The sequence below is a fragment of the Typopeltis vanoorti genome, chromosome 12 (assembly GCF_054136105.1).
Source record: "Typopeltis vanoorti isolate ZY-2024b chromosome 12, IOZ_Tvanoo_1.0, whole genome shotgun sequence".
Taxonomy (NCBI): domain Eukaryota; kingdom Metazoa; phylum Arthropoda; class Arachnida; order Uropygi; family Thelyphonidae; genus Typopeltis; species Typopeltis vanoorti.
Genome location: NC_143560.1, coordinates 86,048,096 through 86,074,933, shown reverse-complemented (window position 1 = coordinate 86,074,933; position 26,838 = coordinate 86,048,096). Strand labels below are relative to the sequence as shown.

Sequence of the window (26,838 nt, the reverse complement as noted above, 5' to 3'; positions counted from 1 at the left end):
GAATCTTGGAGTTTTAATAGATAGGAAGTTGAAGTCGAAAGGCCATATAACAAAAATTGCAAATACAATTCAGAGGATCAATGCTGAAATGAACTGTAACATGTAGAGATCACGAGGTAATTTTTCCTCATTACAAGGCCTTAACATGACCTTATTTGGACTGTGTACGAGAGTCTGGACTCCTTGCAATGCCGAGAGTGCAAAGGAGTGTTTCCTAGATGTGTTCTTAACTTCCTGGAAGTATGTATGTAACAACAAGAACATAAAAAAAAATAACAATAATAATGTTTGTAGAAAGTTTTTTTAACTTGGGCATATTATGTATTAAAGATACCAAGTAATTTTATATAAACTTGGTTTTAATCCTTTTTCCCAAGTAAGCAAAGAGACAAGTCAAGTTTGCACCTGCATGTCGTACAAGTCTGAGGCAACGCGTGGTAAAGGTGGAGTAAGCTCCAATGACTTTCCTTAGCATTTTCCCCTAATGCACATCCCCTGGCGGAGATGTATGATGCTATGCATTAAAGGCAATGGTCACTACCAGACCGGTTTCGACCTTTATTGCGGTCTCGTCAGTGTGAGCCAGACCTATAAATGCCAAGGATGAAGTAATACAGAGCTTATGAATTTTACCTAAACAAGGTGCTTTGACCTTATTAAATTATCTCAGGATGAGAGGTAGATATAGAAAGTTTTTAACTTGGGTATATATTATGCATTAAAGATACCAAGTAATTTTATATAAACTTAGTTTTAATCCTATTTCCCAAGTAAGCAAACAGACAAGTAAGTCAAATTTCCGCCTGGACGTAGTGCAAGCCTGAGGCAACTCGTGGTAACGTAGTGCCACAATAATAATGTTTCTAAACTTTGAAAATGTGCAATTTTTCCTCAATTTCAAAACTTTTGAGGGGAAAAAGATGGAAAGAAGGTCCTTTACAGTTAAAATGATGTGTATTTTAATATGAGGCTTTAAATTTAAAACGATATAGTAGCCTGACCTCAATCCAGATTGTTGAAATTGTCTAGTTCACCAATCTGGATTGCTGAACTAGATTTTTTCCATTCATTATCGGAAATATTTTTAGTTAATTGGCTTTCAGAACAGAAAATAGAGGCGCTGATTATTCGTGCTATATTTCTGCATTGATGAAATCAGCTAATGTTATAGGAATATTTTTAACTGTAATAATTGTTTGTTAGGATTGAGCGTTTCAGCAAGAATTGAGTATTAAAAAAAAAAAAAAAAATGGAGCTTCCTCGGCCCTTCATTTTAATAAGAAATCCGTCTTTTTAGTAATCTTGGAATGAATATGTAGTCGTAGTTAGATTATTTTTAACAGTTGGCTGGAAATGGCAGCAGGTAAAGGAAACGATGACAATCCCTTTTCCTTTAAAAAGTTTCTCACACCGAAAAAAAAAGATAGCTTCGGAACGATTTTATGTAATGACAGCTCTGATATTTTTCCACCGGTGGAAACCAATGGTAAACAATCGGCGAAGAAATCTCTTATTATAGTGGAGAATGGTAAGTGTGCATGAACTTTCGGTTTTAAGCTAGTAGTGTTCATATCACAAATGTTTATATATGGCATGATATATGCATTTTAAAACAGTGTTTCAAATAATTTACAAGCGACATTTCACGTGGGCGCAATCGCTTTACCCGCTGCTCAGACTTTCTGCTTTTCATACAAATTTGAATGGCTTTCAAATTTGTGTGAAATTTGTGGGCATGTGAAAATGCTTGTCAATTCAGTGTTAGTAATTAGGTATCCAATGTCATATTATATTGGTGAGATTATGCTAGATGAAACGGATCAGGCTAGGGATCCTGGAGTTTTAGTAGGTAGGAAATTGAAGTTCAATGGACATATAACAAAAATTGCAGTACAACTCAGAGGATCAGTGCTGAAACGAACTGTAACATGTAGAGATATGAAGGTCATTTTGCCTCTTTACAAGGCCTTAATATGACCTCACTTGGAGACTGTGTATGAGGATTGGGACCCCTAGTTTCCACGATGATGCAGTGCTGAGAGTGCAAAGGGGTGTTAAAACTAAATTGGGAATTGTGCAATACACATTATGAAGACTTGGTGGTATAAAGCTGCAGATAATAGCAAATAAGAGAAAGAGGGGTTTAATGATTGAGACTTACAAACTTCTGGAAGGGTTATACAGGATACTAGTAGATGGAATATTTCATTTTGGAAGTTGAGAATGAGAATAGTCAATAAGAAGGTGAGGATTTTTTTTTTTTTTTTTTCTCAGAGTGGTGGGTGATTGGAATGGCTTGCCTTTGGAGGTTGTGAGTGTACTGGTGTGAATGAATTCAAGAAAAGGTGTGACTGCTGGTGCAGGTGATATGTGGCCTCTTGTGATGAATCCCTGGAGTTCTCTTAATAATGATAGTAATTTTGATTAGCTCTTGCATATCCAATTCTTGCAAAATTCTTCGCTTCAGTTGCTCATTCTAGCCCATTATTAGTTCCATTTTGAGTGATATGATTAAAACAAATGCATTATAAGATTTGATAAAACATAATGATGCTTTCTATTGAAGCATATTGAGAAAAGGTATAAAATATTATTCATAAGAAGTTACATGGTTTGTTTTGGAGCTTTATGTTGATAATCTAATGCAGTAAGGTAAGATTTATCAGTAGACATCCATTACTCAAATCATTAAAAAGTAATAAAAATGGATTATATAGTGTCCTCTCCTGTGATGAGTCCTTGGACTTCATGGAGGTATCAAGATAATAATAAGAAGTGAAAACTTATAGTATATGATTTACTTCATATAAAATTTTTGACAAAGTATCAAGGTATCTTTAGTATCAGTTGAAAAATTGATAGTAAGGCACAGCAAAAAATAAGTTACATTTGAATATTTAATTGTGGGAAGCATGAGAGGTATGATAGGTATGTCGAAAAATGGCTAGATTGGGTCTCCTGTGATGAGCTATGGACTTAATGATGATACCTGGTTAACAACAACAAAATGTAACCGAAAATTTCTGTGCCTCCCCCCCTCCACATGCAGTGAATGATACTCAATGACGTGCCAGTCACACTATGGGGGGGGCACAGATTCTCCCCTTTGAGGGATCAGCAGTAAAATGGTTCTGCAGGCCTGCTGCTGGTTAATGCATGAGACCAAATCAATAAGTAATGAATCCAGAGGCCTTCTGATCAGCTAGTATTAAATCCTTCTGTCACTTACTTTGCCAGTTTGTGATTGGAAGCAGACCAAGCACAATGGTTGGGGAGAGGGGCGGAAGAGAACTACTGAGGCTATGTGTGTGGACAGGGGACCTGTTCTCTCTGTAGGCATGTTTGCAAATCTGTTGCCTCTCACTGTGTGCTCCTGATTATCTCTTCCTCCTCACATTTAATGGATCACAATTCAATGAAACATATATGACTTTACTGCAGATCACAAAATTTTTCCTACAATAAACAGTTAAAAAATTCATAAGCAACAAAAATTCTTAGGCAAGCAAAAAATCAAAAACCCTATCAACAGCAATTCTTACCAAAAGAAAAAAGTTTCCATATTCATGTCACCAACATTTGTGACCATCTTCTTGAGTATTCTGCAATTGAGCAGGTTCTTCTTTTAGTAGCAGAAACTTTCCTTCCACTCTTTTCTGTTCTGAGCCTTCTCTTTCAAGGTTATGTACTACCTGTCACCATTCAGCATGTCATCTAGCATCATTTTCCTTACTCTTCCTGTGGGTCTTTTTCTGTCTATTTTTCCTTCGATGGCATCTCTGATGATTCCATTTTCTCTCAAAATATGTCTGATCCAGTTTCCCTTGCTTCTTTTTATCCTCCTTAACAGACTTCTTTCTTCTTCTACTCTTTTTAAGACCTCTTCATTAGTTATTTTATCTGTCCATTTGATTTTTTCCATCTTTCTCCAAATCCACATCTCAAAGCTTTCCAAAATCTTAATTTCTGCTTTCTTCAATGTCCAAGTTTCAGCTGCAAAGAGGGCAACACTCTACACATAACATTTTATTAGTATTTTCTTTAGGTTTCTATCCATTTTACTTCTGAATAAATTCCATTTTCTATTTTTGACCTAAGCAGCAAATTAAATATTGTACTCCACCAACTACAGTCATCCAAATCAGAATTAACTAAACTAGTCCTGGCAGAATCCCAGCTAGCCACCTCAACTGCCCAAACTGCACAGTTCCTTCTATCATAAGGACAGCACTTATGCATTCATCAAAATTGACATCCCATGTCAGCAATTTCAATACCTCAATTTCCTCCCCTCCCGCTGTTTGATCTGTTTTGCTCAGAATTTTTTTACCAAACTAACTTTAATTTGCTGTCTCTATCACTCCCCAAACTCTGGTAGTCACTTCACCTCTTCACCTCTCTCTCTCTCATTCTTTATAGCTTGATTTTCTACAGTCAAAATATCCTAATAATGAGGTCATTCTTCTTGAGGACGTTGGCTTCCATTCTCCAGTTTCACCCATCAAGCAGGCAGGGATGTTGAGCTATTTGTCATTAGCAATGACATAACACAGATTGTCAATCTTCCTACCAGAATCCATTCTGTCAACACACTTGATCTCTTCCTAAGATGCTACCCTTCTGTGGGCATATAATATACTGTGGATGTCACTACTCTTGGTAATTCAGACGACAACCTCATACAATTTTCCTTTGTCATGGAACAGCCTTCACCCAAGAGTTCTCAAGCTTTGTGTCCTTTGGCACTATATGGGACCTGAATGGAATGATCTCTGTGAACTCTTCTACTCCTTTTTGTGGTCTTACTGCTTTAGTTCTGCTGATCCAAACCTACTCAGACCAAATGACAGAAAATCCTCATAGGAATGAAGGCTTTCATTCCTCATACCCAGAATCTCCAGTCACCATCCAAGCCTTGGTTCTTGAAAAAGTGTGTCAACACACTAATCAACTCAGCATATTGTGAATGGCTCATGACCAAAACTCCAGCTGTTTACTCTACCTTTATTGCAGCTTGTAACAGATGTAAGAGAATCATCAAGACATCCAAATGAGATTTTGAAAGGACTAAGTGCTGCAAATCCACCTCTTCTTCAAATGGCATTTGAGTCTTCTTGTCCATCCAGGTTTCCACCACCCTCACCTGAAGACAAGACTGACTTACTGGCATCACTTTACTCTTCCAATTCCTGCATTGATGTTCTGGGCAAAGTCCTCCACCCCCCCTTCCCACTCTACCTAGAACCACTCATTTCATGTCATCTATAGTCTTTCACAGAAAGAAATCCAAAGAATCCTTGATAACCTGAACACAAACAGTGCATTCTGTTCTGATCGTGTCCCACCTCTTGTTTTAAAAACTTGTATCGTCTCTTCATCCTGTCCTATTCAACTGGTATCTACAGTGGACATTACGGCATAGGAACAGGCCCACATCCAGCCCATTTGTAAGAAAGGTGATGAAAGTCAGTCAACTGACTACTTTCCATTTGCTCTCCTTTCCGTTCTCTCTAACATTATAGAGAAGGTCATCAACAACCAACTCCTACACCACCTGGAGACCTACCAACTAATCAACGGCCAGCAATGTGGATTCCACTACTCTTGATCCACCATCAATCTTTCAACTTTTACTACCCACCTCTGGAGTGAAGTAAAAGAAAATTTTACAGAAATTCACATGGTCCCTCTAAACCTTTCAACATATTTGATTGGATTTGGCACAGGGACTTTAAGAAACTGCCATTCCATGTCTCTCTTCCATCCTCTGCAACTGGATCACCAACTTTCTTACTGGTCACTCACTGTGAGTCATGGTGACACTGACATAATGGTCAGTTTTGATGTCTCTTCCTTATTCACAAATGTCCCACTCATACAATCCTTAGAGCTAATCCAAGCTAAATTTCCTTCTGATATCATAGCCCTATTTCAGTTCACAATGAACTCAGGCTATTTTGTTTGGCAAGGAAAATTCTACAAACAAATAGAGGGGACAGCCATGGGTTCTCCACTCTCTCCACCCTTGGCCAACTTTTATATGGAGACTTTTGAAGAGAAAGCCTTAAACTCTTCACCACAAAAACCAACCATTTGGCTTTGCTATGTTGATGTGTTCGCTATTTGGCCACATGGCTCCGATGCACTCCTCTCCTTCCTAACACACTTAAACAACCAACACCCCAGAATCAAATTCACCCTGGAAGAAGAAAAAAACAACTGCCTTCCTTTCTTAGACACACTAGTCACCTGCCAGCCTGATGGAACCTTGGTTTTCTCAGTCTATAGAAAACCTACCCATACAGGCAGATACATTCACCAACAATCCCACCACTCCTCCTCGCAACAATATGGAGTCATTAAGACACTACACAACAGGGTCAAACTTATCTGTTCAAATGACAATGTCCTAACCACAGAACTAAACCACATTCTCAACACTTTCTCAGCCAATGGCTACTCCCCCCCCCCCAAAAAAATCCAAAAAATATGGTGGAAGAAAGCCATGATAATACACCGTAGTAAATACAAATATGAAAGGCTTTTCATGGAATCAGCTTCAGCCCTAAGAAACAATCCAGACCTCAACAAATTTGGCTGCATGAGACTGCCTCAAATTTGGGAAACCTACATCAGAAGACCTTCAGCCCAATCGCCCAAGAATACCAACATTGCCCTCTAAGGGACACCATCAGGACTTGAGGAGAAATAATAGCTTCCTACATCTTCCTCACTTACTGTTTGTTGTGCCCGCGTACACGTGTCTTGTTCTTAAGTTCCTTGAAAATGGCAACGTGACGTTGCTGAAATATTGAAGTATATTAAAATTTATTTTAATGTATATCCTAGTTTACGTTGTAATTTTCTTAAATTATTTAGTAAAAAATGCATAACCAACGTTTAAGCATTTCCACGAGAATTATGAGTCATGGAGAATGGTTTCCTCTTCTCATATTTCCTCATCAATTCAGGAGTACCCCAAGGTTCTGTACTTTTATCCACTCTCTTCCCCTGACATGTAAATGACCTGCTCTTACAGACCTTCAGATGCTATTCATAGTTTTGCAGATAACAGTACACTTCACTTCTCCTTTTCATTTGATAAACCTTGTAGTACTGGATCTTGAGGGTTCTAACAACCCTCAAGATCCACCTTGACCATTGTCCTGAACTCTTAATTTCTTAGCTATATTTTAGTGGTGCAAGACAACCTTGTGGACTTCAATGGCACCAAAACTCAGTCTTGTCTGATCTTTTACAAGAAAAACCTCTTCCCTTTCTTTAACTTTTTAATACCCAGATATCCAAACTTGATTTGATTTCTATTCGTGGACTAATCTACACCTTCAGCTTTCTCCGGCACAAGCATATTTCAACGATATTTTTTTGGCTGCCAAAAGAGTGTTTAATTCTCTGCACAAGACATTACTTCATACCCTTATAGCTGCTAACTATACCAGTGCTTCCCAAACTTCTGGTGTCAGGGCCACCTTTGTAAAAAATTAAAATATAAATAAAAAAAATAAAATTTTTCGGTCCCCCCTCGAAAAAAAAATTGTAATGTAGACATATATTATTATAACATTTATTGTATTTATAGGGGTGCTTAAGGGTCAAAGCTGTATAACAGAGGAGACCTTCACATAGCCTTTAAAGGAATGCGGAGAACCGACCAGGGCTTCTGACCTAATGTCCAATCCTCACCTTCCTGTGGTGCACCATGTTGGGTATCTACTTGGATACTGAACGAACGAGAATGGGCTGACAATTTGGGATTTAGCCGACCAAATTGTATTCTTATTGGTTAAACCAAAATAAAAAATGATGGTACGACATGACAAAATTTCATTCTGGCTGGGGCGTCACCCGGTTAAACAAGGCCCCCATTGTTTTCGCCAGAGAACCAGGGCAAACAGCGAAAAGTCAGCTACTGGAACAAATCTGAAAACAAACCCCAACTCAACATCACCAGCGTTAAAGATCGGTACTATCAACATAAGAAGCCTGAATGGCAAAGAAATGGAGCTAGCTGAGGAATTAGATGAGTACCAGATCGACATAATAGGGGTGACTGAAACAAAAAAGACAGAAACTGGTGAGATCTTTCTGAGCAATAAATACAAAATGTTATATTCAGGCAATGACAATCAAGGAAAAGAAGGAGTAGCCATAGTATTCAACACAAAATATGAGACTAATCTTCTTGAATGGCAGTCAGTCTCAAGTAGAGTAATGTGGGCAAATATGAGAACGGGGAACTGGACAATGAGACTTATTTGTGCCTATGGTCCCACAGAAGGTTCTACTAAGGTAGAAGTGGAGGAATTTTTTGAGGCTTTAGAGAAAGCAAAACTGACACAATGAAAAAGGAAAAGTTGGTCCTTGTTGGGGATCTAAATAACAGAGTAGAAAATGATTGTGAGACACAAAAATATTTTGGGAAAATTTGGAGAAAAGAGCAAAGCTAATAATAATGGCAAATATCTGTTGGATTTCTGCTCAGGACATGGACTGGTTATTACTAACACCATGTTCGAACATAAAACTGTGCACAAATTCACATGGAGAGAAGAGGCAAGGAATAAGAAAAGTCTCATTGACTATGTTATTGTTGATAGTGATGTTTTCTCCTTGGTGCAGGACACCAGAGTGTACAGAGGATTTGAAATTGGAAGTGATCACTATTTAGTCTTGAGCAGGATAAAATTGAATTTCATATTGAAAAGAATAACATTTAAGGAAGTTTTAAAGCAAATAAAAGTTGAGCAGCTCTCAGATGTGAACTGTAGACTAAAATGTACAAAGATTATTGAAGAAAAATTGAAAGAGTTTGAGAACAGGAATCAAACCTTGGAGATTCAGTGGCAAACTCTGAAGAAAACATTGATTGATTCTGCCAGAAAAGCATGTGGTGAGGTTGTCTGCAAGGATAAAAAAATCAGAACTCCCTGGTGGACCAGGAAGTTAAAGAAGCAGTGAAGGAAAAGAAGAAAGCATATCAAAAGTTCCTGTCAAATAAGTCAGCTTGTGCTCTTAGAGAATACAGAGACAAATGTAAGAAAGCTAAACAGTGCGTAAAACTAGCTAAACAAAAGTAATGGGAGGACTTTGGCAAGAATATAGAAAATAAATATCAAGAAGGTGGCAAAATATTCTGGAGGTTGTTGAAGAAGCTTAGGAATGGAGGAAAGAGTGCTGTAAAAGGAGTCAGAGATGATAAAGGTGACATGAAAATGGGAGAAAAAGATATCCTTGAGGTATGGAGTAATTACTTTGAAAAACTGCTAAATGAAACAAGCAGTGATGACAGCACAGTGGTAAAAAACACTGACCAGGCATGCAGTCAGGAAAAAGCCATCAAAGGCTTGAAATGTGGCAAGGCAGCAGTGGTAGATGATATTCGACCAGAAATGCTGAAGTATGGTGGTATAAGAGTCTTACAGTGGCTGCACTGCATAGTTCAGAAAGCCTGACAGAGGGACAAATTCCTGATGATTGGAGTAGAGCTCTCATAGTACCCATATATAAAAAGGGAAATAAAACTGAATGTGAGGATTACATAGGTATTTCCCTACTGAGTGTTCCTGGTAAGATCTATGCAAGTATACTTGAGAAACGGTTGAGAAGAATTGTGGAAAAAAAGCTTGGTGAAGAACAAGCTGGATTCAGGCCAAATAGAGGCTGTCAGGATCAGATCTTCACTTTACGACAAATAGTCGAGAAAGCATGGGAATATAACAAAGATCTGTATTTAAGTTTTGTCGATTTGGAAAAGGCATATGACAAGGTGCCAAGAGAGAAGCTATTCACTACGCTGCAGTTATATGGTGTCAATGGGGCATTATATCAAGCAATACTTAGTCTTTATTTGAGTTGTAAGTTAGCAGTTAGAATTGAAGGAAGTACAGGAAGATGGTTTAATGTTAAATCTGGTGTGAGACAAGCATGTACATTATCTTCTTCTTCTTCTTCTACACGTTATTCCCGCTTCCTATGCAGGGTCCGCGTGTTACTTAGATGCGACTTCTTGTTAGTACTACTCCCAACCGACCCGTCGCCTGGTCTGTCGCTGGGTGGGATATATTTTTTTGACTCTAGAGGCATATGTTCACGGGGCCATTTTGCCTGCTTGCGGGATGAAAAACGCCAGATAAACTGGCAGAAAAAACCCTACTGACCGCGCTCAAGACCGGCTAACTTGGCTATGCCTGAGGAAGATCCTCAAATTCCTCACGTCTACAACGGGAATCGAACCAGGGACACTCCTTCCCCAGGCATATGGTTGTGAAGCGCAAAGCCACTAGGCTAACCGCGCGGTCAAGCATGTACATTATCCCCTCTGTTATTCATTATCTATATGGATCACATTATGAAGGAAAGTGGTATTAAACATGATATCAAAATTGGAGATTTTGATATCATGTTTAATACCACTGGTGATATCACACATTGGTGATAACCTGCACCAATGTGTGATTTATTTTCATTAAAATATAAAAAATAACAAAAAAGGAATAATAAACATTAAATATGTTTCCTTTAAGATAAAAAAAAATGCTTAGTCTTAAAACATTTTAAATTTGTTTTCATTATTTCAACCCCCCCCATCAACAAAACCTATGGCCCCTAAGGGGGCCACGGCCCACAGTTTGGGAAGCACTGAACTATACAAATCTCAGATTTTCCCAGCCATAGAATATGCTCACATATTTGGAATGATGCTCCAAAATCTTCTCTAAGATTGCTCAATTTTCCTGAGAGGGCATCTGTGAGAGATCCCTCTTCCATAGATGTTCAGTTTTTGCCTTATATCTGTACTGCAGATACTTCCACAGACAATGTTCTGCTGAATTAGCTATCATTACTCTTCCACTTTCCTCCAAAATCATAAGAACAAGAGTTGCTGCCTACCAACACCGGTTTACCAGTCTTGCTTAAAACTTGCCAAACCAACTTCTGTGCCTCCTGTTTCATTCTATCCACTTCTGTTCTGTGAAACAGCATCTCCCACTCTGCCTTCTCCAAATACAACCTCCAGCTATTTAAAAAAAAAAAAAAAAAGTGGCAGATTCCTCCATTTTTCTTACTTTCTTACCTTTATACTATAGGTATATGCTATAGGTCTTATGATCTTTTGTGTGTGGGTCTGATATAAAACAAAATAACAATAATACAACAATGTGAACTTTGTGATAAAGTACGAATAATGTTGAACACCATGATCCAATTTGTGCAAAAGTCTAACAATGTTAAAATAAGAAAAAATAATAACTTAAGTGAGACGTTAAAGAAACTGTTTCCCATAGAAGGAATTAACATAGTCCATCTATTTGCTCCACTGAGGCATTATTAATGACAGAAATACAGTATATAACAAATTCACTTCTGAACAGTTTCAATGAGCCATTCACCTTATCACAAAATTGCTTGTTTTCTGTGCTCAGCAAAGGATGCACTTTCTTCATTGTGGAGGTTGTTCTTTACCACACTTCTAAACAGAGCTTATTGACTAAGAAGAACTATTTCCCTTTATTTAACCACACTACTGGCCAGGACGTTTATATACATCCACATTTCCATGGATGCGAAGTGCATATTAAAATTGTAATAACATTGATATTACATTGAAATTTATGATGGATACGAAGCTTTTGAGGGTGCGTATTTGATCTTTGATGGCTAGTAAGGTGATTAATATCTTTACATGGTAGACTGTTTTTATCATCATATGCTGGAAAACTACAACTTTGTTTATTGGCCTGAAATGCCTTTAAAATCATATTTAGTATGTACAGTGGAATGTACTGAATTTAGTAATCCTTAACTTACCTATTTTGACTAACTTACCTGTAGATTAGCAACATTGCTATCATAATAAGTGCTCCTTATTATGTCACAATGTACTTCATAGTATAGTATTGGTCTGGCAATACTTGCAGCTGCTCTCTGAACTTTTACTGTCGATCATGACATCCTGTATCTCATCCACATTCTTGAACCTATTTCCTCAACACAGAACATGGCTTCATTTGTACACCTACTGTACCCTCAGGAGGTGTACAGGATATCATGATAGTACTACTTTATCATTATTATATTGTATCTTCATGGAGTCAGTAGACTAATCATGGGAAACCCAAACTAACTATTATACACACAAAAGCTATCACGATCTCCTTAAACTCATTCACTGTCAGGGAACTTGCAACTAATTTGAGCATTCCCCACTCGTTTATCATTCTTCATGCAAAATATCTGGTCCGCACATCCCTACTAACCATACTCTTACATGACAACTTCTGTGGATGTTCTCTAGCTCTGACTATTTGTCATGTATCGAAAAATTTTCTTTGCATCAACTTTATAAATCCCCTTTAATATCTTAAAAGTTTCTTTCGTATCCCCTCTTTTAGTCACTCATTTCTGAATCTTCTCTACCACCTCCTGGTCCCCAAGAAATCCAGGTGACCAAACCTGGCACAGTAGTCACGATGCAGCAAAAAAAAAAAGAGGGATAATACCTCCTTGTCTTTACTTGTCAATGTATTCTTCAACTTACTTCACTTGCAAAATTTTTATTCGCTTACACTTGGATAAAGGATTAAACCAATAATATAATTTCTTGGCATCTTTAATTTATAGTATAACCGAGTGGAAAAACTTTCAAACATCTTTCGCTAATCCAGAGTATTTTAATAATAAGGTGTGATACCTTTTGACTACTTGTATATCAAAATATGACTTCTGCATTACTTCAATCTTGGTATCATTTCTGGGTCTGGCTCCCACTGATGAGACCTCAATAAAAGTTGAAACCGGTCTGGGTAGTGGCCCTTCCAATAATGCATAGCATTATACTTGTCCTTAAAGATGTGTTATTGCATTATGGAATACTAAGGCAATTAATGTGAAGTCATTACGCTCTATATTCAAGTAGCCCAGTCGTGATGTTACTTCATGTGCACATTTTTATTTGCTTACACTTGGATAAATGATTAAACCAAGAATATAATTTCTTGGGATCTTTAATTTATCCAAGTAATCCTCTGAGCTTTTTTGCAACATGTCCTTTGAATTTTATATCTCTTTCCACCATTCACCTCCAGATCGTAGACTCATCAATTTCCTGTAATATAGTACCATCAATATGATACAGAGTGTTTAATTTTTTCATCCCAAAGTGCATGACCTTACATTTTGCAACATTAAATTGACAGTGATTATCCTTTGCCTATAATACCAATTTATTTAAATCATCCTGCATGATATCTACATCACCTTTATCAAGTATTGTTTTCCCTAGTTTTGCATCATCAGCAAATAACTAAATATCCTCTTTTACATTTTTCTATATATCATGTATACTTACTACTTCCCATTTGCTCCTACTTTTGTAATAGTTTACCATGTAGTATTCTTGGTGTAGTATTGAGCAATATCATGGTGTACCCATTTCCTTTATCCAAGTCACTTCTTTATTATAAAATGTGAAAAAATTACTAAGATAGGACCTACCCTTTACAGAACTGTGCTACCCACTATATAGAGTATTGCATCTCTATTCACCGAATGTTGGATTGTTGTGATGTATGTATTCCATTAAATTTAAGTATGAGCATCAACAGCACCTAAGCCTAAATACGTGTTAGTTATTTGTATGTGTAGGTTTCTGTGGTTTAGCAGTTCATAAGAAAGATTCCGGTAATTGGACCACATGTTTATTAAGGTAAATAACAATAAAAAACCCCCGACAAGTTTTGTAAGTTTGACTTACATCTTCAGGGGTCAAAAGTAACTAAAAGTTTAAACACAAGAAATGAGAAATTATTCAAAATAGTTCATTCTATGCAGTTGTGGCCATCGAACTGTTCATTAAATTAAATATCTGAATGCAGATTCAGTGCAGTGCTAAGTTTGAACAATGCTGGATGCTATCACGTTCTGTTGTTCACATTCACATTGTCCAAGGTCTGACAATATTTATTTATCTTAATAAACATGTGGTTCAATTACCGGAATCTTTCTTACGAACTGCTAAACCACAGAAACCTGCGCCTACAACTAGAAGCTCACGGTGAGTGCTTTTGGTATAAAGTTACGTAACTAGAGAAATTACGCATTAAACATCTGAATTTCATCAACCGTCTAATATTCTTAATCCGATGTAGAGATAATGAAATCGTACCTAAGTTCATCCAAATTAAGCGTGCATTCCATACAACCAAAGCTAACAGAATTTACCGAAGAATGGAACTAGCAATTTTGAGAGAAAGGATTACAGCCACTAGATCAGAACTAGTACAAATAAGCCAAGATACATTTACTCTACACAATGAGTTAGCCACGTCGCTTCCGTCCGACCTGTGGAACAACATTGACAATATCACATACAACAAAGCTGCAGCAATTTCTGATCAAAAGAAGCGTAATTTAATTAAAAAATTTAATGTACTACTTCATGAAAAATAAAAACAAAGAAAACATCTAAATTACTCCAAAGTAGTAATTAACCTTTCTTCAAGAGTCCTCTCAAGAACAGAAAAAAAATCTACTTCTGAAAGGTTTCAACTTCGCTTTAACGCCACGCTACTTACCAAGAATTGACATCATAGCTCAAATAGAAAAAGGAATATGAAATTTGCCTGGTGATACATCAGATCTCATCTGTATACACGGCATTGCTATTACAAAGCACATTATCCCCCCAGGAACCTACTTTACATGGAATACACAGCCCTCAAAGAACTAACATCAGACAAAAATATCGTTATAATTAAGGCAGATAAAGGGAATGCAACGGTAGTTTTGAAGTCTGAGGATTATAACAAAAAAATAAAAACTCTTCTTGAAGATTCTAATACCTATACACCTTTAGACAGAGATCCCTACCTGGCGAGCTCACAATAAAACCATTGATTTAGTTAAAAAGATACTCAATTGGACTGAAGAACTAAAAAGAACTCTACAATCAAAACACCCATTAGTTCCAAGAATATATGATGTACCAAAAATGCACAAGATAGGTATTCCTTTAAGACCAATAGTGGATGGAAGAGACTCTCCAACCTCGAATTTGGCAAAACACCTCACCAACAAGTTTCGTAAGGCTTTTGACTTAATCTTCAGGGGTCAAAAGTAAATAAAAGTTTAAACACAATGCTAAGTTTAAACTTAGCATTGCACTGAATCTGCATTTGGATATTTAATTTAATGAACAGTTAGACGGCCACAACTGCATAGAATGAACTATTTCGAGTAATTTCTCATTTCTTGTATTTAAACTTTTAGTTACCTTTGACCCCTGAAGATGTAAGTCAAACGACTTACGAAACTTGTTGGTTTTTTTTTTGTTATTTATCTTAATAAACGTGGTCCAATTACTGGAATCTTTCTTATGAACGTGTTAGTTATATCCTCTGTGTCGATCACATAGAGGATTTCTGCAATGGTATACTAGAACTAGTTGTGACTGTACTACTATATAAAGCATTATTGAACAGGCTGTATTTGGTTGCTTTCTGCATGAACACAGTTGCTTGCCCTGATTTTGAGAGGTGAGGAAACACCAGAGCTCTAGTGTTTTTCTGAGCTTCTCATTCATTGCAAAGCTCAGATTTCTGAGCTTTACAATGGATGAGAAGTAATTTGATAAGACTTGCTTAGTGCAGGAACTTACCAGATAAAAATAACAGATTAAAGAATGCTATGGCATAAGGTGAGAGATCATCCTGGAAGTTGTGTTCTGAAAAAAGGAAATAAATATGCCATGTTTGCATAAAATTATAATGTATTAATGAATGAGTTTTAAGGAAGAATATGAATGGCAGTGTTAGTAGAATACACTGCCTTCTTAAGTGATCCTTTTTTAATTGAGGCTTGAACTGATACAGTTGCTCTTAATGTTGGATCATGGAAAAATTTTCTGTATATGTTTTTATGTTATTTTGCATGTCAGAGTTTGAAGAGAGCCACTTATCTGTACATCAGTGATATCACTGATAAGTAAAGAATTAAGCTGACTATTTAGTTATATTTCCCTTATTATAGATAGGAATGATACATTGGTCAGTTTTTTCTTGTGGATGCTGTGTATAATTGACACCTCCACTTTATGACCGCTCACTTGACAATCCTCCGGTTTTACAATTTTTAAAAATTTTGTATTATCAGTGTATGAAATACTGGACTGCAAAAGCGAGGTGATAGAAATACATATTATTATTATTGTATGAGCACCTCCATGGAGTTCAAAGACTCATCACGAGAGACTCAAACTATCCACACAATCTATCATACCTCTCCTTGAACCCATTAACAAACAGCACTCGCGACTGACTGGCACAAATGACTATCATTCCAATCATTCACAACTCTACAAGCAAAAATCTAATCCTTACACCCCTACTAACCACACCTTTATTCAATTTCCAGAGATGATTCCTTGTTCTGGTCTCTAGCCAAGTGCTGAAACATTCCCCTGCATCTATCCTATAAAACTCTTTAAGCAACTTAAATGTTTCTATCATATCCCCTCTTTTTCTCCTATCAACCAACTTCTGCAATTCACACACCCTCAATCTATCTTCATAAGGAACATTCCACAAACCACTCATCATCTTGGTCACTCACCTCTGAAGCTTCTCCACCACTTCCTCATCCCCAAGAAACCCACTGGACCAGACTTGAACACAGTAATACAGATGTGGACATATTAAGGCTTTATAAAGAGGAATAACAACTTCTTTATTTCTATGTGTTCTTCAATAGCCAAGCAATCATATGGACTACCTTAGCAGTATGTCCTCTAAACTTCAACTCTGTCTATCACCACCCCTAAACCTCTAGCTTCATATATTTCCTGGAGTACAGTGCCATCAATGTGATACACAGCTTGTAATCTATTTATCACAAGATTCTTAACTTTACATTTCTCCACATTAAATTGATGCTCATTATCTTTTGTCTATACTGACAGCCTATTTAAATCGTCCTGCAAACTCTCCACATTGCCTTGATTAACTATTACTTTACCTAATTTTGCATCATCAGCAAGCAGCTGAATATTTCTTTTCAAGTTATTTCCTATATTCTTCTACTCAAGGCTGTTTACTCACTGATTTACTCAGTTTACTCAGTGTACAACCAAGAAATAACATTTTTAATTAGTATGAATTAAAAATTCATTCAGTTAAAAGAGCTTTAACTGAATGAACATTTTAGTTTATTTTTTATCCATTGATTTGAGTTTTATGTCTTGAAATAGTGCATACATATTATATTTGCATTAAAAAAACTCACGGTGCGGTTCTGTGTCCTGCATCATGTCACAGGTGCAGAAGTGACACCTGCAGTTAAAGCTCTTTTAATTTTGCCTCTCTCTGACCATAAATGAAGATTAATAGTCAGTTTAGTTATAAAATTTTTTGCTTTGTAGCACATTTATGTCCTCAGAAATGTCTGGAAAGTGGAAATGTGAATTTGAGAATACATAATCCGTAAATAAGTGGAAAGCATTTAATATTACAACAGAAGCATGAAAATGTTTAGCCTTCAAGAATTCAATGAAATTGATTCAACTTGTCCCTAGTTTTAAATTATTGTTTTTTAGATTGTTTTTATTATGTGACATCTCCAAGGAATCCAACAGCTCTCCAGCTCTCCATCTCAACCACTCAATCCACCAACTACAGCGAACTGCATTATCTACACCAGCAGCATCTACTGCCCACTACCACCACTAATATTTTCACAGATGATCACAAACATCCATGCCACAGTGGGATTTGAACCCACAGCCTTTTGGCTAGAGAGCAGATACGCTAATCACTCGGCCACCTGGTACTTATCCCATCTTAAAAGAATACACAAAAAGTGTATTATTTTAAGATGGGATAAGTAACTTGTACAGTTCAAACTGTATTTCCAACCACATGTTCATGACACTGAACTTGGAGAAAACTAGAGCTCAGTTTACAATAGCTTGCTTAACAACAGTTTTTCAAGACCCATTTAGGTTATAAAGATGGTGGGGATTTCTAATGTATACTGATGTGCTGTCCTCTAAACATCAGTTTCAAGGGGTATTCTATTTCTTTGCTAGTAAACGTTTTTTTGTTCGTTTATACCAGGTAGAGTAATAATTTTAATTTTATATTTGTTTCTGCATTTGTAATAATTAATATTTATCATATAATATAATATACAGAACAGCTGTTAGCTTTACTGTTGGAGGAATCATCTGGAAAATACAAGTTTTTTTATGAATAAACTTAGCTGAAATTGTGTGTGCATATACATGGAGTACCAAGTTTATTAGATATATCCTCATCATCCATGGTGATGAAAGAGCAGTGGAATCATCAAAGAAAGTATCACAGCTGTTCCAGACTATGTAAAGCAGGTAGAATAAATGCTGAGGATTTTGAGAATGGTATAAATCATCATCAGATCTTCAAATGCTGAAGAAACTGCCATCCTGCTGGAACATTCACTCTTAGCAGTGTCTAGAGTATACCAAGAATTGCTTAATAACTAGAAAATAACTAACCAACAGCAGTTCTTTTGCTGGAAATAGCTCACTGATGTGGGAACCAACAGTTTCACCAGTTTGTGTTCAAACAAATATATTATAATTAGTCAAATAGCAGTAACAGTGGTTTGCAGAAGGGCATTTGAAATGCACAGTGCTTCAGATCCTGTGACAGATGAGATGTAGTAGCTTATAATTGGGTCTCCCTTCTATTAGCTGAAAACAGGTAGCTAAGAGTTACGATGGACACAGAGATACTGATACTGAACACGAGTAGAAAAAAAGAATTACAGTGCAGAGTGGTGCTAATGATAGTGTGACTTCTTAGCACATTTTAGATTCCTTTATAGTGGAAAAACTGGATGCTGAAGCCTACTTGAACATTGCTGTTAACCATGTGAACCCATTATGGTTATTTCAGAATGATTTCTGAATGATCTGTTTCTAGTTACATAGAGAGTAACTTTATCAGACCTCACTGGCTTTCTCATTCACTGGATCTCAAAGTTCTTGAGTATTTGGAGAATGAGCTGATTGTGGTAGGGATCTGCCACAGTCCAATTTATATTTATAGGCACATGCAAAATGGAATTAACTTTGGAGGGCAAGCATTCCTTTGTAATGCTTGCCCTCCAAATTCAGTTTCACTTTATGAAGTCCATGCCTGACAAGCTGTGAGCTGTTTGTGCTCTTTTTTAAGTAGTTGTGCCTAATAATTCAACACAATCTGGCCTTTTTCCTCTTTACATTCCTAATTGTACTGTCACTAAATGGGCTTGTTTTTTAGATTTACGATGATAATTCGTCTATTTTATCAAGATATTACATGGCTCTTTTCATGTTTTAATCATTTTGATAATATAAGTTATAAAGTTAATCGACAACTGGCAAATAGTGGGCAGGATAAGAAGAGACTTAATTGCATTATCTAGCGAACTAAGAAAAATAAGCACCAAACAGTGCAGAGAGTGATATTCTGTGGTCACTATTTTACATCAGTTATTTTAAGTGACTAAGTAGTGGACCAATATATAGGCTGTGGAACTACAAAGTAGCGAATTTTTTTTCTTCTCCTTTTTGTTCTCCACTTTTCATACTAAATTCAGTGTGTTGATGAGACAGATACTTGAGAGCCAATGATATATGCAATAAAATTTTAAAGTGTGTTTTACTTTATTTTTCAGATTCAACACCTGCCAAGAATCCATTTTCATTCAAAAGTTTCCTCAAGAAAGAGGAAGAAAATGATGGGAGAATACCTCATTCAACTAATAAAATTAAATACAGAAGTTCTAAAATGAATTATGGAGTTAGGAATCTTTACCAGAACACTGTTGATGAATTGCCATCAGATTCTTCAGTAGTAATTTGTGGATTTCCCGATTTCCTTGAGAATCATCTAGTTGATAATGGAGAGAGTGAAGCTAAAGACATAGAGATCCCAGATTTACAAAAGCATTCCATTAGCAGTCCATTATCAGATTATTCTTTTTTGTGCAAAGACTTTTCATCAAATTATGATGAATTGATAGAAGAGGGAGAAAATATTGAGAGTAGATCTGAGGACATGCCTCTATCTCATAATGACGATATTCTTAATAGTCAAGGTTACAAAAACAAAGATATAATTACTCCTTTTCCTGATTTCTTGCCTAGTAGCATTGAACAGGAAGAAGACAAAGTGCCTAGTACAGCAACAATTGAACATACACCGTCATTTCCGTTATCAGCTGTTTCTTCATCTAGTCATGATCTAATGACAGAATTACCATATGATAGTAAAGAACAGAAGGTATGTGTTTATTCTGACCTGTAATTATTTTGCATTCATTTAACAAGGATGTATGTTTTATTGTGAGGAAGATAAGGTACATAATGCTGTACCACATGCTTAGAGTATGCTTCTTTACAAACATGTTGCAAATAATTATATCCTTCAAAATCTTTATGCTTACTTGTTGGAATTGAATGGTTGATTACTTCTTTTCTTACTTGTTTAAAGTATCAAAAAAAAAAAAAACATTGCGCCATATAATAAAATGGTTTATGGAAAATTATTTGAGGATGGTTATTTTTTAGAAACTGTTTCCTCATTATATCAATTTTAAGGCTGCTATTGAAATGATACAAATATATTAAAACAAATGCAAACTATGGAATACCTTAGAAAATAAGTTTTTTTTTTCTTCACTATTTATTTAATTAGATTTTATTGATACTTTAAACAAGTAAGAAAAGAAGTTTGCTATTTGGCCTCTACTACAAATACAAAATTACTTTATGTATAAAGTAATATTTTGTATTTTACTGGTTGGTGAGGAGTAGAGGAGGTTCTCTAATTTTGGTTTATTTCTTGAAATTATAATTATTTTTCTTACTTAGATACTAAAGGTTATGTAGATGTTTTTTTTGTAGATCACTCAAATGAGAGGCTGCAAATAACAAATAAACCATGCATGGACTGATTCCTTTTGAAAAGGTGAGGTTGTATTCTTTAGAGAATGCTTTATTGGGAATGCCGTTCCACAGAACTGAGATAGATGGAATAAAAGATTATTGGAAGTAGCAGGTTCAGTGAGTCAGCAGTACAAGTGTAAAAGGATGTGCAGATGTTGCTTCTCTTCCTCTAGGTATAGCAGAAACGGGCAGCAGTATAACGAAACTGCTCAATATGTCCCTTTAATGTGCAGCTGTGACTGTGCAGGTCATAGGTATGGTTTTGATGGACTTCTTTGAAGAAGAATGGCCTCATGATGAACTTGCCTGTAAATCCTGTCCATACTGTGACCTTCAGGGAATTTAAGGGAACTAGTTGAAATGCACAGGGATTCTTTGTATCCCCAATGTGGAGATTTTGAGTGTTTACTGCTCCACAAACATGCAACTACACTTCATTCCTCCATAGGGTGTTCCAAGGCCAATCCTCATCTACCTCCACGCTTGCCAGAAATGTCAATGCAAACATTTCTCAGACACTGGCATTTCCCTTTTACAACTCTTGGCTATGGCTGAGTTTATACAGGTAGCATTGCAACACTTTACGCAATGTTCTCCATGGCTAGGCTGACCATATTTTCTTTGAGACCAAAACACTTCATTGGGATGGCAAAAACTTGATGGAGGTTATGTTCTTGAATGTAAATTGTTTACAAGATTTTCAATGTTTATGGCTGCTTATGTAGCTGAAATATTATCTTTTTCAATTAAGCTAATGTATGTTTGGAATGTAGACATTTGATCTCTTGCAAATGACAAGTACAATTTCAAACAGGGATCTTCGAACAATTTTCACAATATAACAGGGCTTTTTTCTTGAGAAAGAAAATTAGAACCATCAAATATGCTTAAAATTCTGTCAATTGATGGACCCATAGACAAAAATCTTGTATTTCCATGCTCTAACAATTTAGTGTAATTGTTTCCTGTAAAGTCACAAAAGTTTTTCAGTTCTTCAACTCTGTGTATATATTGGTAAACAGTCGACAGCACACTGGAGACAATTGTGTATAATGTGTGCCCCGCACCCAATACTGATAATCTGCCTCTTCAGTTCGGTTTCAAGTTTTTGCCACACATTTTTTGTCAAGTCTTTTGCAACCACCAAAATTGGTGTTTTCGTGTTATCTGCACACAAAGCAACAATTTTGTTTTGTAAGGCAAATTTGTCACTTAGTTCCTTTCCGTTAGACGGAAAGAAAAACGTATCATCATCACCAGAGCGGATAAGGGTAATGCCACAGTCGTTCTTAATACTAGTGAATACAATCTTAAAATGAATATTATCCTCTGCGATCGTGCTACCTACATCCCGCTAGAACACAACCCCACAAAAACACAAGTTAAGAATTTAAAAATCTTACTTAAAAAATTATCTTCCTGGCCCCCTGACATCACGAAAAAAACTTAAACCTTTCCGCTCCCGTCCCCCCTGAATATACGGTTTACCAAAAATCCACAAACCCAATTCCCCACTCAGACCTATAGTAGATGCCACCAATGCACCTTGCTACAGACTGTCTAAACAACTGGCAAACTCTCTGACCCCCCCTCACTGGAAGGTCCACTTCCTATATAAGAAACTCGACCCACTTTAAAGCCCTCATAGAAAATTTAACCTTGAATAATGCAGACATATTGGTAAGCTTTGATATCTCCTCTTTGTTTACCAATATTCCCTTAACTGACACCTTATCTTTCTTAGAAAACGTTTTTCCGTCGGAAATCTTAGATCCTTTTCCTTTGCCATTAACTCTGGGTATTTTTCTTGGAAGAACAAAATCTACAAGCAGATAGAGGGAACCGCCATGGGTCCCCCCCCCCCTTGCCAATTTCTATATGGAAGATTTTGAAAAACGAGCCATAGACTCAGCCCACTGAAATCTTCGATCTGGCTAAGATATGTAGATGATGTGTTCTCTATTTGGCCTCATGGCCCAGACACGTTAGACTCCTTCCTCAGTCATCTCAATAGCCTACATCCAAGAATCCAGTTTACTATGAAAAGGAAAAGTGCAGTTGTTTATCCTTCCTAGACACCTTAGTTACATGCCTGCCTAATGATACACTTGCCTTCACTGTATACAGAAAACCCACACACACAGGCAGATACGTTTACAAACTCTCCCACTACCACCCCTCTCAACAATATGGCATTATTAAAACTCTTACAAGAGAGCCCCCAATCTTTGTTCCAGTGGAACCGCCTTCACTACTGAGCTTAACCACATACACAGCACTTTCCTCTCCAATGGCTACAGCGATCATAGTATCAAAAAAATAATCAGTTCCTCCCCCGTTCCCCGTCCTTCTCGTCAACAAGATTTTAAAAATGCTATCACCGTACCCTACATCCGTGGCACATCTGAGAAAATAGCCAAGATTCTAAAAAAGTACAACCTACACACAGCATATAAGTCCCACCACAAACTTGCTACCCTTATCCGTTCTTCGAAAGATCAGCTCCCTCCTCTCTCTCTGCCTGGAGTTTACAAAGTACCCTGTTCCTGTAAGCTCGTGTACTTTGGATAGACAGGCAGATCAGCATCCATCCGCCTGGAGGAACACAAGTCTTACATCTGTAAACACAACTATGGTCATTCAGGCTTGGCTGACGAAGTCTTGGATATCACCCACAGGGTATCATGGAAGAAAACCACCATGCCCCACCACAGCAAATTCAAGAAAGAGTGACTATTCTTAGAAGCAGCAGCAGCTCTCAGAAATCAACCAAATGATTTCTGAGAGCTGCTGCTTTCTTAATAAATACGGTTGCATTAAGCTTCCGAAGATTTGAGAAACACTCGTCACCAGAGGTCCCACCTTACATTCCAGGCCACCTACAACTGCCCTTAGAGGGTGCTCCACCTAGATAGGACTTTAGTGTCATCCATGTGGTTGGGGCTTAGTATTGTATGATATTTGTGTTCATGTTACATTAGTTGTTTTTGTAATCCCCATAGATGTTCTAGTGACTAGGACGAAATATAGGAAGTATTAAATTCTGTTTTAATCCTTTCTGAGTGTTGTAAAAAAATCCATTAAGCCTCCAACATGATGTCCTCACAGCACTTAAGCCTCTACACACGAAGTTTGGTTTCAATGACATCCATAGAATCGCGTATACATGCTTGCATAACCTAAGGCTCAGAAAAATTGTCAGAGAGAAATTTATTATGGCGAACAAGCTGAATTCAGGCCAGTACAGATTGTTAGGATTAGGCTTTTGCTTTTCTCTTCTTCTTCCTAACATGAATTTTAGGTCAAGTGGTCTATTCCGGTCTCATGCCATCTTTTTCTTGGTCTTCAGATTCTTCTTTTTCCACTTATTTTATATCTGTATAATATTTTTGGTAGTCTGCTGTTGTCCGTTTGATTTACATGTTCTATCCATTTTTGTTTATACTATCTTATGTAGTGATTAATCAGTTTTATATTCAAGGATTGTAAAATTTAATTTGTTTTATGGTTCCACTTATACATCCAGCTGTTTTTCTGAGAAATTTAATTTCTGCTGTTTGAATTTGCTTTTCATCTTTTTTTTTATGGTCCTTGTTTTGCTTCCATATAGTAGAGTTGGTTTTGGCATGACATTATATAGTCTGATTCTAGTGTGTTTATGTACTAGGATTACCTTAAATATATTATTTATTATGCCATTTGCTTTGAAAAAGTTTGATATTTTAGTGTCTGTCTTTTTCTTCTTCGTATGATAAATCACATCCCAAGTATTTTAAAGTATTTACTTGTTCTAATATTTTATTATCTATTACTATTTTACTTATTGGATTTTCTCCTTTGAATGTCATTATTTTTTTTTCTTTAGATATTGTCATATTATATTGTTTTGAGATATCATTTAATGATTTTAATGATCTTTGTAAATCATCTTCTGATGTATCTAATACTATTTGATTCATCTGCAAAAAGTAATGTACCTGTCTTCATTTGTGGGGTTATTTGTATACCAAATGGGTTATACAGTTAAATGTGTTTCCAGATTGTTATAATTTTATTTATATATATTTTGAAAAGCTGAGGTGAGAGGGTACATCCTTGTTGTACTCCTCTTGATATATCTTTCAATTCTGAGATGTGTTCTAATTTAACTACTATTTTATTTCCTATATATATATTTCTTGAATGGTATATTTAAATCGGTTAATATTTTAAACAATTTTTGTCTACTAATTTTGTCGAAGGCTTTTTCATAAGACAAATAAGTTGTTTTAACAAACAAATTTTAAGACAAATAGTTGAGAAAACATCGAAATATAACAAAGATCTGTATTTAAGTTTTGTAGATCTGGAAAAAAAAAAGCTTCTGATGAGGTGTCAAGAGAAAAGCTGTGAAAACACTTCAACTTATGATGTAAATGGGATATTGTACCAAGCAATTACATAATCTATATTTAAATCAGTAATCAGAATTGAAGGAGGTACAGGAAAATGGTTTGATGTAAAATCAGGTATGAGACATTGAGTGCAAACTATCTCCACTGTTATGTGATCTATAAAACTGATCAATTACAAAGAAAAATAGAATTAAACCTAATATCAAAATTGGACATTTTATGCAGATGTTATTATTATTATTACGGGCAACTCCAGGGAGTCATTAGACTCATCGAGGGAGGCCCCAAATCATATTCATCACAGCTATTCTACATTCATACAGTATCTATCATACCTCGCCTTAAACTCATTGACTGTCACAGCATCCACCACAGACTCTGGGAGTGCATTCCACTCATTCACCACTCTACAAGTAAAGAATCCAGCTCTAACACCTTTACTAACCACACTTTTGCCCAGTTTCCATGGATGTCCCCTAGTCCTCCCACAACCAGCCCTGTTCACAAAAATATCTTCTGAATTAATTTTATAGAAACCCTTCAGTAATTTGAATGTCTCAATCATATCTCCCCTCCTCCACCTATCAACCAATTTTTGCAACCCACAAATCCTCAACCTGTTCTCATAAGGTGCATTCCACAGACCTGCTATCATCTTGGTCACTCGCCTCTGGATCCTCTCCACCTCCTCCCCATCAAGAAGGAACCTAGGTGACCAAATCTGGGCACAGTAGTCGAGAGGAGATCTTATCAAGGCTCGATACAGAGGAACAATAACCTGCTTGTCTCTGCTTGTCAATGTATTCTTCAGCAACCAAGTGATTTGATGAGCTGATTTGGCCGCTTTTGCAATGTGCCCTCTAAACTTCAACTCCTTATCCGCCAACACTCCTAAATCTCGTGCCTCATCAATTTCCTGGAGTACAATTCCACCAATGTAGTAATCTGCTGCTAATCTTTTCACCCCAAAATGTATAACCTTACATTAAATGTAAGGTTATACATTTTGAGGTGTGCCAAAATGTATAACCTTAAATTGACATCCATTCACCTTAGCCCAGACCTTCAATCTATCCAAATCATCTTGTAAAATTTTGATGTCATCTGCATTCACTATTGCCTTACCCAACTTTGCATCATCTGCAAACAAATGAACTGTTCCTCTCAAATCCTTTCCTATATGGATGTCCCCTAGTCCTCCCACAACCAGCCCTGTTCTCAAAAATATCTTCTGAATTAATTTTATAGAAACCCTTCAGTAATTTGAATGTCTCAAACATATCTCCCCTCCTCCGCCTATCAACCAATTTTTGCAACCCTTAATATGCTTAAACGAATCCAGTACAAGTTTTCAGAATTTCTGAATTGAATAACTGCTGTAATAAATGTGATATGGAAATCAGCAATAAAATAATTCTTGTAGAAAGGCTTATACGTTGGCTGTACATGATTATTAAA

At 36.5% G+C, this 26,838-nt stretch overlaps 1 protein-coding gene across 2 annotated transcripts in view; it reads left to right on the top strand.

Moving 5' to 3' along the window:
• Positions 1–1,156: 1,156 nt before the first annotated feature.
• The window catches only part of LOC150100957 (uncharacterized), a 123,906-nt gene continuing 98,224 nt past the window's right edge, over positions 1,157–26,838 (top strand). For both annotated transcript variants that reach the window (XM_090401760.1, XM_090401759.1), the window contains exons 1-2: positions 1,157–1,528; positions 19,714–20,321. In XM_090401760.1, coding sequence (XP_090257886.1) covers positions 1,354–1,528; positions 19,714–20,321 — 783 coding nt within the window. In that variant the 5' untranslated portion in view covers positions 1,157–1,353. The remainder of the gene's footprint in view (positions 1,529–19,713; positions 20,322–26,838) is intronic.